This window comes from Ciona intestinalis, chromosome 9 (genome assembly GCF_000224145.3).
Source record: "Ciona intestinalis chromosome 9, KH, whole genome shotgun sequence".
Lineage (NCBI taxonomy): Eukaryota > Metazoa > Chordata > Ascidiacea > Phlebobranchia > Cionidae > Ciona > Ciona intestinalis.
This window is the reverse complement of record NC_020174.2, coordinates 1,022,930-1,038,152: the sequence shown is the minus strand read 5'-3', so window position 1 is coordinate 1,038,152 and position 15,223 is coordinate 1,022,930. Positions and strand designations below refer to the sequence as shown.

Sequence of the window (15,223 nt, the reverse complement as noted above, 5' to 3'; positions counted from 1 at the left end):
TAAAATTTTAAAAATTTATAGAAATATAATAATGAACATAACATAACTGTTTAAAATTTGCATTTTTCGAGTGTACTAGTTTTCTTAGAAGATTATTTTAGTTATAGGGGTTATTGACTAATTTATTGGCCATGACAAAAACACTGAACTTTAATAAAGCATATTTCTGAAACTATGTTGTATCCATCAAATCCATGTGCCATAGTAACCCCAATAAATAGAAATGTCGTCTACAAGCCAATGTATAGAATCTAAGAAGACGTTTTTATTTTCTGACATCTCAAATGAGGATAAAAGTTCAGAATCCGCAACTCTTGCTTCTCAAAGTGTGACGACCATTGAAGAAATAGATGCCGAGTATGGTTCGTATACTTGGCCATGCGCTGTTGTGCTCGCACAGTATATATGGTTCCATAGAAAACACATATTTAATGGTAAGCACGTCCTTGAGTTGGGTGCAGGAACAGCATTACCGAGCATCTTGGCACTTATGTGCACACAACCTCTGTCTGTTACATTGACAGACAAGGAGAGCTATAGTAGGTAAGTTGGTTGAAATATCAGGAGTTATTAAACTTTTAGAGATATATGTACATATACATTCTTTCCCTATTGTTAATACCTATAAAGGCTGCATTCCTCTTTTTGCCCCAAAAACATGTTTAGTCACAGCGTACATGAATAAAAGTAACATTTTGACCTGATTCAAACCAACTGTATCAAAATAAGATAGGCTACAGTATATCTACAATAAATAAAATATTGAAAATTCTATATTTTGTTGCAGATGTTTTCAGGTGGTTCAGAAATCATTTAAAATTAACAAAATAGGAAATGTTAAAGATCTTACAAGTGACCCACCAACTACAATGCAAACGACACAACAACAGTTTGTGAACGAATGTCCTGTGTATTTTATGGGCTTGTCATGGGGACAGGTATCATCTAAGCTGGTGGAAATGGTGTCTGGGTGTAATGAACCAACACTACCAGATGTGGTCATTGCAGCAGATTGCTTTTTTGAGAAATCTTTATTTAACGACATTCTTAGTTCTGTATATTTTCTTTTAAAAAGCAAATCTGTTGAAATTGAAAAAAATGAGAAACAAGGACAAAACAGCAAGGAAGGAATGTTTAACAAACCCGTGTTTTTATTCACTTATCAAGTAAGAAGCAGGAATTGGACAATTGTTGCCGAACTGGAGTTTTGGGATTTAAAATGTGAACAAATATCATTGGATACTTTCAATGCAGATGTTCCTAATATTGCAATGTCAAACATGCCGGGGAATCATTGTATTGAAATGTTGGTGATTAGTTTGAAGTAACATGCTGTACTTACAGGCACGAAACCTGCCCACCCCAAAGGCTGTGAGCTTGTCGCTGCTACCTTTTGTAGGCGTATGTGTCCTTGACTTAATGTGGTAACTCAGAAGCTGTAACAATGTGTATGAAACAGAACACCCGTTACATACATTATATTATTTTTTTGCAATTTGTAAACATTACAACAATGCAACGATATATTCACATGGTCCGATGGTCATATCGCTGCCTCTCTTGTAGTTAAAGCCAACTTATACCATGTCAATAGGTGAAAACTATATTTATATATTTTTTAATAATTTGTCCTCCTTAGAAAATGATGTAAGTTTTAAACAATCCATATTATGTTTTAATGTTAGCAAAACTAGCATCTGTAGTTATGAAGCAAAAGACAGAAAAACATTTACCTGGAAGTGGAATTGAAGTTCGATTCAACGAGGGTTGGTTTGAAACATCTCCACATTGTCCTCATGGTTGGTTGTGTATATGTATAACTATGCATGTTTTATCTAAAGAAAAGTCATTGTGTTTACTGGTGAAGACACCATTTTATACATGAGTAGCAAATATTAAGCATGAGGTGTCTGAATACACCATGTCTGGTGTATAAGAAGACACCCATGTTATAACTCGACAGTGAGCATGAGGTGTATGAATACACCATGTGTGCCTTGTGTATAAGAAGACACCCATGTTATAATTCGACAGTGAGCATGAGGTGTCTCAATACACTACTTGTGCCTTGTGTATAAGAAGACATTAATGTTATGATTCGACAGTGTGCATGAGGTGTATGAATACACTACTTGTGCCTGGTGTATAAGAAGACATCCATGTTATAATTCGACAGTGTGCATGAGGTGTATGAATACACTACTTGTGCCTGGTGTATAAGAAGACACCAATGTTATAACTGGACAGTAAGCGTGAGGTGTATGAATAATATACGGTGTGTGTCTGGTGTACTGAAACATGTGTTTGAAATTGACCAGTCGTTACATGTTTGTGTGCATGTTATGTAAAAGGACTTCCATGCTAAGTTATTACATTGAGCACAAGCTGTATGAATACACTCCGTTGGGCTGATAATAACTAAGACAACCTTTTTTAAACTTAAATTAAAATTCATTCTATCCAGGTCCAATGTTATTGTTCGAGAAATATATGAAGTTTGAACTCACATCTCGCTACTTTGCTTGCTCGGCCAACCGTGATAGGAAATCTTGTAATTATTACATCACAGAACAAGAATTTAAGGTGAGTGTTTCAGGTTTAAAGTGTGAAAAACATTGTATTTATTGTAGCGAATGTATCCTTGGGCAAGACGCTTATTAGAAATTCCCCACTAGCCCCTATTGCTATGGTTTTCCTAAATTGCCAGCAATACACTAAAAATCTATTACACACAATACAGAAGTATGATATGAAATGTTTTATTTTATGGAAATACAGAAGAAGGGATTCAACAAAAGTTCATACACTCCTGTGGAAAGTTATGAAGATTCCCATCCCGTTTTTAAGTCAAAAACATTTTGTTTCACTTGTCAGTGTGTAAGTGGATGCTTCGATCACTGTTCAATGAAAAATTGATATATATGTTTAAAAAGTTAAAAAAAATATTTCTAAAAATAACTTTTTTGTTTATATATATGCATTGTATTAACTAACAGTTGTAAAGTGTTTTTTAAATAACAAGCAGCAGCTTGATAGTGAGCATGAGGTATATAAAGCTTCTGCATGGTCCCATAATGTGAAAAAATATCAATGTCTACTACGTGTTTCTCCATAGTTTATACCTGATGGAAAATCTCCAAAACATAAACAACACAAAGTAGTTAGAAATATTAGCGAGGACGACCTCAAAAAGCCTTCTACTTTGTTTCTTTCTGCTTTGGAAAACAATAAAACTTGTGCAGTAAGTAAAACTAAGGCTAAATATTATGTGGTGTATGATGGAACCTGGTGCTACAAGTTCTTAACATAAATTCAAGTCCAACTAATTGTATAATATAAGAAACATATAGTTCAACTAAATGTCTTCGTCAGTCTCTTTTTAAATAAAAGATGCATACTATAGTGTATGACTGCATTGTATATATATAAGAAGACACCCATGTTATTAACAGTGAGTATAAGGTGTATGAGTTTACCATGTGTGTGGTGTAAAATGTTATTATGACTGTCATTGCCAAATTAGGCAAAGATAAATAAGTTATATATGTATTCACCCATATAACTAATTACTAACTAACTCCTTGCATTTCAGCAATACTTCCTAAGTGAGAAGAGCACAAGGTTCTTGTACAATGTTGTCATAGACCACAGTATTACCCATGTTATATGTATTGGCATGCCACGCCTGCATGAATATATTCAATCCACCTCCAATATTTCAAGCATCTTGTTAGATATTGATAATAGATATGTAAGATTTTACAATTTGTTATTTTAGTTGTAATTGTTGTTCTGTATAACTATAATCAGCCCCTTTTGAAAACCTGGACATCCTAGAGCTATATAAGCAGCACAGCTCTTTAAAGTAATACGAAAATATAAAACAAATTTTCCTTCAAAATTTGTAAACAGTTTTAAATCATAGCAGATTTTATTCATATTTTTTTGCAACAATTTGCAAACATTGTAAAAAATTTACTAAACTTACAACGAAAGTATTCTACAAAAGGAAACAATATACTAAAACCAAATTATTAAAATTGTTTATTCATTGCAGAAAATGTTTTGGTCAAATGAGCAGTTTTGTCGTTTCAACATGTTTAACCGTCACTTCTTTAATCCAACTTCGAAGTTGTCGTTTAAAAAGTTTTTAAAATCTGCCGAGCACCCGAGGAATATTGTTGTTGTTGTTGACCCACCTTTTGGTGGGCTCGTGGACTGTGTTTGTGAAAGTGAGTCCGGTTGTGTGTTTGTAATGTGTCAGTGCGGGTCAAAGGTGATTTGTGGTAAGCATCCGTATTACATAGAACGAAGAGGGAAGGATTTTTCCTAAAAAAAATCTTGGAAAAAAAACATTTTGGAATTTAAATATAGTAAAATCTAGAATGTGACAGTTGTGAAATTTTTTTTTTCTTTATAGTTTGTAGTGTACAGTAAAGCTTTTATAGACACTGTCAATGCAGCATGTCTTTAGAGTTGGACTCTGTGTGACATCTTTGACCTAAATCCCAGGTCCCATGGTGTGCCTCCTACAGGACTTTACCAGTATAGAAATGATACTATTTTTAAAAATTCAGGTTTAAAATGGATTTCAAGATTTGCGTTCAGTTTGTTTGGTCAAAATTCAACTCAACTTCTGACAACTTTGTGGCTGTTTCCATATTTTATGGAGAAAAGAATCAAAAATCAACTTCAACTTACAATGTTGGATTATCGCGTTGATTATGAAAACCATCGCAAGTTTAAAGAAGCCAAACACGGAAGATACATGTCCCCTGTTAGAATATTCACCAATATTAAGAACAAAACTGTTAGACTACCAAGTCCTGATTACAGGTAAGATTTTAACCTTGTTTATCAGACATTTAGAGTTAAATCCTAATTGATAAGGTACGGAACAATACAGAATTCTATATTTGAACCCTAATGTGTGATCCAGTATTCCGTTTTATAACATCATTATATCTCAGTATTTGTAACTTAGAAATATTTTTTCCTTAAAATGGATGTCACCCAACAAATAAAAACAATTCGGAATTCTAGTTTTAGTGTAGATAATATTCCAGAATACCTAATTAATATGTAATATAACTGCAACCTCAAAATCACCCTAAAAAATCTGTGCTCATTTAGGAAATGCTTTGTAAAGTTCATGAAAACCCTGGTTCTGGCATTTTGCCGTGCAACTTATTTAAACAAAGTCAAACTGTTTGGTTTAAAAATTTTACCAAAACTATTTTATTTATAGGTTTTGTGAACTTTGCCAACGATTTGTAGCCAAGGATAATCTACATTGTAAGCTTTGTAATGACTGCCCTTCCAAGGTTTGTTATTAATATATTACTGTGGTATTGGATAACTTTGGCTTAGGGGTCCCTGGTGTAGGACTTTAAATTCATCTAAACGGGACCTCAAGTCCCCTAAATTAATCCCCTAATTATTATATATAATATATGTATCTACTTCTAAGTTGGCATTTGTTTTATGACATATCTTTTACCTAATGCCATCCTATAAACTCACTGTAGATGAAACCTTAAGTAATAAAAGGAAGACGCATCAACTATTTATAAAAATAAGACCATTGCATAGTTTAAATTTAATATTTAAAAGTGGAAAATCCACATTTTCTGTCACAAGTTTTAAGTTATAACAAGTTATAACATTGTTATTTCTTGTTAATTTTATTTATTATTTTTCAGGATGGTAGAACTTACAGACATTGCAATATTTGTCAAATATGTGTCAAACCAGGTAAGAATAATAGTATCAATATAATAACTTACATAGTCCATTGGTATAAACTGTAGCTGTAATGTAAAGTGATTCAAAGGTAATTGAATGAACCTTAACAACGGTGTTTTAAATTGGTTGCCAAAAAACCTTATGCACAATATATTTTTCAGTTTTTAAAAAAACATTTGGCATTGTATGTATTACCAATTATTGAAAAACAAATACCATTAACCTTATATTTAGTTGTTAATTAATTAATTTTTTTTTTTTAAAATGTTGCCGAAAGTTATAACTTTTTAACTTCTTTTTACCCGTACAGGTCGTAAACATTGCAAGACATGCGACCGGTGTCAACCACCACTTCATTCTTGCAACCCCCATACCAGTGACGGTTGTCACTCATGTGGGGAAGCCACACACAAACGTAAAGATTGTCCGTTGTTGCTGAATCATCAAAAAACCGAAGTGTCATTAACTAAGTCACCAAATTTAACAACAGTTAAAAGTTGTGAAGAAAAATTGACAATAAGAAATTCACGTACAGGAAAAATATGCGGGGAAAATTTACCAACAAACACAAACCAACAAATTATCTTCAAGCAATATTCCACGGACAGAAAAAACTCATCCACAGAAAAGAACAAGTTATTAAAATTTAAATCTAGGAAACGAAAATCTTTCTTTTCTAATCCATCTCATCATAAAAGAAAAGTTATACTGTTGGTACAGAAAACCTCTATTTTATCATCTGCTAACCCCCCAACCACTAATTCCTAACGCATTTCCATTATTTGTCTCCAATATTTGGCTATAATATGATTGTACTGTACCACCAGAATGACTCAAACAAATAAAATATTTTGCTGTCAGTGTCTGTTTGCTTTGGTTTCCCGAACCACAAATTATTTCCCAAAATTATATCGAAAGTAAACTTTTAAAAAATTAAAATAATCAAAAAACTCTCACACAGCAATAATTTTCAACAATCATTTCCGCAAATAGGAAATATTGTTTCAGACAGGTAAACAATTCCTATCCAAAAAATGTCTAATGGGACGAAATATCTCAATGCCAATTTTCTGTCCATTTATTATCAGTTATTTTGTTCATATTTTACCCAGATTTTTTTTTTCACACCAGGTTTTTTAAATACAGTTTTTCAACTTTTTTCAACCTTTTTTTGTTATGTTGATTCGAGAAATATGTGGTGCAGATATTATGATGTTTATCAATCAATGCTAAAAATGTTTAGGGCGAACTATCAAAAGTCCAAGACAAACAAAACAATTTTAGTCATATTAAGTAAAATAAAAAAACTAAAGTTAAAAAACTTTTTTTGCAGCTAATAAAATAGTCAGTACTGTACTGTCATTATTCAACATGAAGAAAACATGGACAAAACAAAAAACACAAATCCCGTTTATTTTTAAATATTTTATTCAAACGCACAAATCACAACTAGTGAAATAAAATCCCAATTATGGCGCATAAGAAGAGTCGATTGCATAGAGAAATTGTCGGTTCTGTATCTTTTGTCCCATCACAGTGCATTTTAACTCTTCAAATAAAAATTTTTAGCACTTTTCCGCAGCTTTTGTTGATTTTTTCGGAAAAACTGTTTTTGTTTCAAACTAAGATAATGTCCAGTCTATTTGTTAAAGTTTCTTTTTCAGAAACGCTTGCTGCTTTTTTCGAATAGTTTTCCAGATTCAAATTACTTTCTTTATGACGTATTATATTGTCTTTATGACGTTTCATATCCCGAGCGCGAATTCTGAAAGAAAAAGTTTGTGAGAAAGATGGCTTTTGTGACGTCACAAATTTCGTGAAAATAAAGTTAGTCATGCACGAATGAATGTAACATAATACACGCTTACAACAGTAGCAGCATTAAACCTCGAGCCCCTAACCTCTGGGCTAGAGGCTGGAGCGCTAACTTAACCATGCGTGTAACTGAATTCGTGTTAGGGATGAGATTTGGGGTTAAGGGGTTAATTTTGGTGGGTTAGTGTGACGTCATAGTCACCTGTAACACACAGCTGATGTCACAATGGAGGTAAATAGACCGGATATGACGCACAGTACCAGAACAATGGCAGGAGAGCCATGGACTTGTGACGTAGGATTTCCGATTATTGCGTTCGATCGCGACAACGCGTAGTCGATATTGTTCAATGGGGCGTTCCTGTATTGACATCGGTTGCCATGGTAATGACGTGGACATCTGGATAAAAACAAGTTGTTAAAATTAGATAATTATAAATAATTTTGAACTAATTTTAACCATTTTTGTTTGTTTATTTTATTTTTAAATGAAGTTTCCATTTTTTTAGTTTCTTATTATTAAAGAGAAATATGTGGTGCAGATATTATAATGTTTATCAATCAATGCTAAAAATGTTTCGGGCGAACGATCAAAAGTCCAAAACGAACAAAACAATTTAAATCATATTGAAGAAAATAGAAACTAAAGTTTAAAAAAAAAAGTTTTTTTGTGTAGCTGATAAAATAGTTACTGTACTGCCATTATTTAACTATTCCTAAAAAAAAATATATAGGTGAGGTCTATTATATGGGTGAGGTCCAACAAGACACACCAGGGGGTCGCTATATTGCTATGTAAGTCAGAGTTGACTCATTAAAAACAATATCGTCGAAAAACGACAAAGTCGTTTCAAATTTTTAGAGATTTAAAATCATATTACAATTTTGCAATAAACTTACAAACAAATTCGTTGTTGGATATTTTTCAAACAAATCCCAAAGTTGTGGCAATGATTATCTTCCATGCCACATACGTCATATCCGGGAATTCTGTTTTCTATAAGGAAAAAATAAAAATTAGTTTACTTTTAATTTTTAAAAGTATTAAAACATATTCTGACATAAAAAGGTCTTTTAACTTTGTATTTTGAAGAAATAATTTTACCTGGCAACAGCGCTGCAAACGGTGACCCCTGAGGCGAGCAATGTGAACTTTGACCCACTGCGTGAACTTTGATCTCGGATTGTGACTCACAAGATCGCATTGTAATGAAACAATAGTTGACGTAATAATGGCCATCTTCACCGCATAATAACATGACGCCTGTGACGTCATAATTAATAAAAATTGTCGGGTATTCGGGTTTGAATCAAATCTATTTTTAAAAGTTTTACAAATTAGGTTAAAAAAATATAGGTTGACGTCACAAAAATGACGTCACCAAATACAATGGTATGAAATCAAGGAAAATAGAAATCGGCCAAGTGGTTTATGAATCAATGCCAGGAAAAGTCTAATAAAGATATTTTAAATACTTTAATTTGACTACCGACATCATTAAAACCTAATGTTATTCCAAAAAATACAAAACATATTTTGGCTATTGTATTTGAATAAATATTATAATGGGTGAAAAAACGGGACACTTTTAGCACATAATATCAAAATATTCTGATCGTGTTTTAAACAATTAACAACGGTCTACGGGAGTCGTTATGATAAAGTTTTATAATTCTTCGAATATTCTTTGTTTACTACCAATTGGGACTAGAAAGTAGAATTAAATGTTGTTCCATCTTCCCCACCCCACTATATATGTCAAAGGACTTAACCCTTTCAAGTTCAAGATAAATAAATGCCAATATACCTGATGCTATACAGTTCATCATACATGTGCATTCCCCTCTGATACATCGACCACTGAATCGACAATCTCCATCACTGTGGCACTGGGTGGCGCTACACATACTTGACAAACAAAGAATGAAGACGGCTGCGTAAAACACTAAAAAATATTTATTTTAGATGTGTTGTTTAAAATATATAATAGGGTGGGAAAAGATGGGACACCTTTAGCACATAATATCCAAATAGCCTGATCGTGTTTAAACAATTAACAACGGTCTGTGAAAGTCGTGAAGATACGGTTTTATAATTCATTGAATGTTCTTTGTTCACTACCAAATGAAAAGTGAAAACTAAACGAAAATGTGTTCTATCTTTCCGCCACCCGCCTATATGAAAACCAAATGACTTTAAATATACAAAAAGACAAAATAATTGGGTAAAAATCAGTTTTTAATAACAAGAATAAGAATGTTCGACAAACAGATATGTTATCGGTAAACTACTATTAGCGTCTATCGTATAACTATGAGTAATTATGACGTCACAAGTGACAGGTCTTCTGTGACGTTTTATCCCCTATTTATAGGTAACGTCTTTTGAGGAAGATGTTTTATTTTGCAATACGTTTTTAGCGTTCTGACAAATACGGAATTTTCCGTTATTTGAAATCTTGTATGCCCTATTCCTTTAAACGGTCACGACTTTGGTGTTATTAACCGAATGTGCTGTTTATTTCCAACCGCACGCGTATTTAAGGGTTTAGAGTTCCAATGACACGGCGACGCTATAACTGGAGGACAAAATATGACCAAAATATGACTCTTTCTCATAAATGATATAAAAAAATCTCAAAAATAAAATATTCTAGCAACTAAAATAGTTCATATTTTATATGTAGGTCACGTAAAGTGTGTATTAATTAAAAGGTGTTACTTAGAAGGGTGGGGTAAAGTGGGTCACAGGGTAATGTGGGACAATTTCCCCCACTCTACTATATAGTTATAGTAGGTTTGGGTAAGATGGTTCATGTTTTCATTATATTTTATCGTCCAATTTGGTAGTAAACATAGAATTCACATAACTTTATAACTGTATCTTTACGACTCTAAAAAAGCGTTGTTAATTGTTAAAAACAGCACGTTTGGGAAATATGGGATATTATGTGTTAACCGTGTCCATCTTACCCCATAGTGCTATACATTATGGGTGCGTACAATGGGTGTTTAACGAATTGTTTATCGTATGTTGTGTAATTCTCATTATAGCCGCAACGTGTGCATTAGCATGCGTGTGGTCAAATAGTGACATCTCTGCTGTTTAAGCGGCATTTACATTGCTAGAAATAGAAAAGGTCAAACCAGCCCCAGGGCACAGATGGCGGGAACCATTGCAAAATATTTCGCGGAGACACGAATTATTTTGGGACTTTCCACTTTAAGTAAGTACCCGGTGTGTTGGTTTCATCGGTAAACACTGTAATTTCGCGGTAATTTTGTTACACTGCGTATAAACAGCATAATCCGGCGAGAAATCGGGGATTACTAAAGCAGTGATCATACATGGTCTAATCGTCGGGATCGATCTGGGACCTCGGTGTTTATTTTCTGCGGACATTAGGATCAAAAACGCGGCGGAAATTTTCTCGGAGCACCGAAGTGTCAAACGTGCTGTCGTACCGTGGGAACCTCACCGCTGAAGACCGATCGGTAGCGCTGACGACAATTTGGTCAGAAACGACGGAAGCCGCGGAAAACCCAGAAAAAAAGGAAACGTGGATAAAATGTTTCCGGAATTCAAGTCGGAATTTTTTAAACTTTTTAATATAAAAAATCCCCAGATTTATAAGATTGACATTTACCACAACGTTGTTTTTATAAGTTGCATATTTACTTTACGTCTGACGCTTTGCAATAAAAAAACGTGACAAATAATGTTGCGGCATGTGTATAGCGGTAAAATAGTCAAATTAATTCCAGGTGATTTTTTAATGACAAAGGCTTAGTGAAAAAATTCAAAAAAAAAACGATCAAAAAATACCTTTCTACCGTTTTTTTTTTGTGTTTTAAAAACATTCTTCCACAACAAATTTCGTTACATAGAAATGTTCAGCCAAAAGTTAACATCAGGAATCTATTAGAATGCGAGAACGTTTGTACAATCCAATGTATCTTAATTATAGTATTGAAAAAAAAAACGCTAACAATTCGACAACCCAAAAGGCTACCACGCAGTTGAAGCAATTGTCGTTACATTTCTTGGAGAAAAACATGTAACCCTGGATGAAGCAGCATTAAGTATCAAACTACCTATCGTTTGGTATAACGTTTGGTAATTTATATTATTGCAAGGTATTTCTTTAGTGTGTTTTTGATTTTACGAGTAGCATTAACATTGTACCCATATACAATTAAACTTTTCAGAGTTATAAACGTTAGGCTTAAAAAAAGTAAAAAAAAATTGGCGCCAATCGACCTTTAAGAGCGCCGCTTTTAAAAGGGCGTATAATTTGTTCTTTCAACTAAATGATTGTAATTGGTAATTAAAATAAAGAGTGGCATTGACAGAAATACAACGCTGCATTGCGTCCTTCTAATTTTAGACACGTAACAGTCTTTTGTTTAATTCCTTTTTGTTTTCGTGTCGTTCACTAACGTGAACTGCGGTAAGTAGCATTGTTACGTCACAATTGCCACTCCTCTTCGACGCACGTCACGTAGACATGAAATGTCACAATGCTGGTGGAATTATGACGTAGCGTTACGCGCAAAGCGTGGGACGAATACTTAGAGAAAGTTGGTAATACACGTTCCATAAAAGATTTTTAGAAAAACTTTTTAAAAGAATTTTTGGAAACCTTAAAAGTTTTTAAACATTTTACCATACATATAACGTGGGTAAAATGGTTATACCGTTGGCACATAATTTTTCATATTTCCAAATCAAGTTTTTACCAAATCAAAACGCTCTTTTAGAGTCGTGTGGCAAATATTTTTTGTTTTATAGCAAGTACAACAATGAAAAAAATATGGGCCATCTTACACCAACCTATACCCATATACTAATAACAAAAAAAAATCATTTATTAAAAAAAATGCGTTTAAAAAATGACAAGCTAACAAAGTTGAAAAAATGCAAAAATGAAAATAACACCCGTAAACATTGTTTAATTTGCGCGAAATTAAAATGGTCGTTTAAAACAACGATGCGCTTCAGGGCGAGGCTGTTTCAACTTTAATTCGGTTATGTAAGAAATATAAGAAAAAGATTACTTTGATCCTACAAGCTTATCCTGTATTAAACATGCGGCAAGAACTTGTACGATTGCATTAAATTCCGCCGCATTTTTTGGATAAAAATATCTCCAAACGTAAGGATGGTAGTAACACAGGCGTGCAGAGCAATATTAAAAAATCTCAGTATTTGGGGTATAGTTAATTAAAGGGCATAAAAATATTTTGAATATTAATATTTTTCACGACAATTTATGTCTTAAATTCACTTACTTGTTTTATTCATTATAAGGGTGTGAAGATATGTTTTCTAAAGAGAACCAGCAAAAATCAAATTCACAAGGATAATTTTAGGTCTGCAAAATAAAAGTATGTTAAGTATTATAAACAAATTTTTGCAATTGTGACTTGTAACTTTTTACTTAATCATCTCATGCCACATTTTACCACCGGTTCATAACATATAGATTTATTCAAAAAGTAGGAGATCGCTGCTTTTATACCATGCTATAATAAGCAATTATATTTTTTCCAGTTAACTTAAAATTTCTGTGCATACAAAACTGCCGTTAATAAGGATATACACGGCTTTGACTTTTGTTAAATATCCAAACGCCAATTATTAAACCTTATTAGTAATGAAAACCGTAAAAATAAAAACCTATAACGATCGAAAATGTTGTTTTCAACTTTGCGCCCAACGATTCACAGCGTGCAAGAATTAAATCGAAATTTGCGACTGTTCTCGTTATATTCAAATTATCTTCCTATATTCGACGTCTCACGCAACTGGTTGTCCAATCTTACGACGTCTCTTTTTATACCAAGAATCTGCAACTGTGACGTCACAATCTCCAAAGCGCGCGTGCACTCTCTCTTCATTGTAAATAATAAAGGTGAAAAACGACAAGATAATTAGAGGTTTAGGTAATATTTTTGACAGACGATAATCTTGCCAAACTGATTTGCACGCGTTCGGTTCGCGAATATTCAACACCCATTTTCCCAGCACCCAGTATACGATGTGATGGCAAAGCTTTTCTCAATACTATTTGACGGTAATACACAAAACTAAGATAAAATTGTTTGAATGTTCTATGTTTACTAACAAACAGGTCGAGAAAATACAGTTAAAATGTGTCCATCTTCCACTTTTAGCACACAATATACAAATATCCTGATCGTGTTTAAACAATTAACAACGGTCTATGAGAGTCGCGAGGACACGACTTATTCTTTGAGTGTTTTGTTTTGTAATGAGACAAAAAAATAGGATGAAAAGGTGGCTTATCTTCCCCCATCCTACTATCTATATATGTATTATCTATAACTTAACCCATCGTATGATCTGTATTATTGCACTTAAAGAAAGATAAAAGTTATATGGTTTGTAATTAAGAAAGTAACTTGACCTAGTTTGAGAGATATCAATGCGCTTTGGGAAGATGCTTGTCCTTAACGGAGTCCTGGTTATTATTTTACTCTAGCGATAAACAGCTAGTATGTTCAGGAATCAGAGTTTGGATTTTAAAGGTAACATACGTGAGAAAACATAAATTATCAGCACGATTATTAACAAAGAGGTTTGTTAAAGTTAATAAATTATTTCATTTACCTATATTTTTACAAGAATATGCCATACATTTACGCGGTACAGGTATTTGCATACGTATAGTCCCCGGTTATTGAAATAAATCTGTGCCGTTAACTGGCGCTGTTGCACTTTAAAGTTGCCATGGTTACAACGCGAATTCAGAATTTTATTTATTTGTTTTGTTTTTCGTCTCAATTTTAGCCTTTTTTGTATTTAGCGAATGAATTTTGTTCTATTTTATTGATAGAATAGAGCATATCAGGTAAAAATGCCACCCAAGAAAAAAGGGGGCAAGAAGGGGAAGAAAGGAGGTAAAAAGAGCGCGAAAGACGACGGGGGTTCGGTTTCTGGGGAGAAAACTGGAAAAGGAAGTCAAGAATTAAACGAACTAAGCAAAGAATTTTTCCTGATTCAAGTCAAGGATTTGGAGCAACGACTTTCAAGGTAAGTTGCGTGGAATTTGTTGTTAAGATAAAATATGTAAAATCCTAACTGCTGTGTGAATCTTTGTTTTAAAATACTAGTAGTGGTGCTTGAAAATGTTGGCGGGGTAATCCTTTAGCTGGTGGCCACCTGAAATTTTGGTTTCAAAATGTTCCTTAGGTCTCACTGATACTCATTGTATAATTTTTTTTTGAAAAAACTCGGGCGTTCGTGTCGAAAATTAACTTTGAAAGTGCGCGAAATCGTGCTGCGTCACCGTATTGGTAATCCTGTCGCTGGTGACCAGTGAAAATTTTGGTCTCAAAATGTACTTTACGTCTCCCTGATACCCGCTGTATAATTTTTTTTTGAAAAAACTCGGGCGTTCGTGTCGAAAATTAACTTTGAAAATGCGCGAAAACGTGCTGCGTCACCGTAATTCGCCTGACTTGCGTAAGGTTAACGATTTATTACGTCACAATAGCGATATGTTACGTCACAGTAGTGACATATTACGTACGTTACAGCATGTTATAATCGTGTTTTTCGCACTGTTTTATGTTAGGGAAAACCCCAAGTCCTAACCCTTAACCCAACCCTACCCCTACGTTTAACCCGTACCTCTAA

General features: G+C 33.5%; 4 protein-coding genes across 6 annotated transcripts in view; 3 read left to right on the top strand and 1 right to left on the bottom strand.

Moving 5' to 3' along the window:
- The first annotated feature begins 25 nt into the window (after positions 1 to 25).
- On the top strand, positions 26 to 1,643 carry LOC100178474 (methyltransferase-like protein 23). The gene is made up of 2 exons (XM_002124187.4): positions 26 to 543; positions 788 to 1,643. The coding sequence occupies exons 1-2, from the start codon at positions 224 to 226 to the stop codon at positions 1,326 to 1,328; spliced, it is 861 nt and encodes a 286-aa protein (XP_002124223.1). The 5' UTR covers positions 26 to 223; the 3' UTR covers positions 1,329 to 1,643.
- Positions 1,638 to 6,605, top strand: LOC100180838 (zinc finger CCHC domain-containing protein 4). 2 transcript variants are annotated; one of them, XM_002124122.5, is made up of 10 exons: positions 1,638 to 1,799; positions 2,465 to 2,583; positions 2,779 to 2,877; positions 3,116 to 3,241; positions 3,593 to 3,751; positions 4,058 to 4,232; positions 4,578 to 4,836; positions 5,249 to 5,324; positions 5,703 to 5,754; positions 6,056 to 6,605. In XM_002124122.5, the coding sequence occupies exons 1-10, from the start codon at positions 1,679 to 1,681 to the stop codon at positions 6,511 to 6,513; spliced, it is 1,644 nt and encodes a 547-aa protein (XP_002124158.1). In that variant the 5' UTR covers positions 1,638 to 1,678; the 3' UTR covers positions 6,514 to 6,605. The 2 variants fall into 2 exon arrangements, with proteins under 2 accessions (XP_002124158.1, XP_026691700.1); XM_026835899.1 differs by lacking the exon at positions 2,779 to 2,877 and having other exon boundaries at positions 1,640 to 1,799.
- Positions 6,606 to 7,141: 536 nt separating this feature from the next.
- On the bottom strand, positions 7,142 to 13,368 carry LOC100183301 (slit homolog 2 protein). Of its 2 annotated transcripts, none has more exons than XM_002123459.5 (7): positions 13,241 to 13,368; positions 12,853 to 12,935; positions 9,369 to 9,506; positions 8,666 to 8,824; positions 8,461 to 8,557; positions 7,822 to 7,960; positions 7,142 to 7,510 (listed from the first exon to the last, which is right to left on the bottom strand). In XM_002123459.5, exons 2-7 carry the CDS (start codon positions 12,863 to 12,865, stop codon positions 7,481 to 7,483), a joined length of 576 nt encoding a protein of 191 aa, XP_002123495.1. In that variant the 5' UTR covers positions 12,866 to 12,935; positions 13,241 to 13,368; the 3' UTR covers positions 7,142 to 7,480. The 2 variants fall into 2 exon arrangements, with proteins under 2 accessions (XP_002123495.1, XP_009859553.1); XM_009861251.3 differs by having other exon boundaries at positions 7,763 to 7,960; positions 13,241 to 13,367.
- A 1,007-nt stretch (positions 13,369 to 14,375) lies between these two features.
- The window catches only part of LOC100185665 (cilia- and flagella-associated protein 157), a 5,329-nt gene continuing 4,481 nt past the window's right edge, over positions 14,376 to 15,223 (top strand). The window contains exon 1 of the mRNA XM_002123398.3: positions 14,376 to 14,617. Within this exon, the coding sequence (XP_002123434.1) occupies positions 14,442 to 14,617 (176 nt within the window). The 5' untranslated portion in view covers positions 14,376 to 14,441. The remainder of the gene's footprint in view (positions 14,618 to 15,223) is intronic.

Bases quoted from the DNA above. Each gene is read 5' to 3' on its own strand.
- LOC100183301 (XM_009861251.3), bottom strand. The intron at 8,558-8,665 runs GTAAAATTATTT...TTTTCCTTATAG, and splicing joins GTTTGCAGCGCTGTTGCCAG to AAAACAGAATTCCCGGATAT. The intron at 7,961-8,460 runs GTAAGTTTATTG...GTTTTTATCCAG, and splicing joins ATCCAACAACGAATTTGTTT to ATGTCCACGTCATTACCATG.
- LOC100178474 (XM_002124187.4), top strand. From the start codon at position 224: ATGTCGTCTACAAGCCAATGTATAGAATCTAAGAAGACGTTTTTATTT. The intron at 544-787 runs GTAAGTTGGTTG...ATTTTGTTGCAG, and splicing joins GACAAGGAGAGCTATAGTAG to ATGTTTTCAGGTGGTTCAGA.
- LOC100180838 (XM_002124122.5), top strand. From the start codon at position 1,679: ATGTTAGCAAAACTAGCATCTGTAGTTATGAAGCAAAAGACAGAAAAA. The intron at 2,878-3,115 runs GTAAGTGGATGC...GTTTCTCCATAG, and splicing joins TTTGTTTCACTTGTCAGTGT to TTTATACCTGATGGAAAATC. The intron at 5,755-6,055 runs GTAAGAATAATA...TTACCCGTACAG, and splicing joins TCAAATATGTGTCAAACCAG to GTCGTAAACATTGCAAGACA.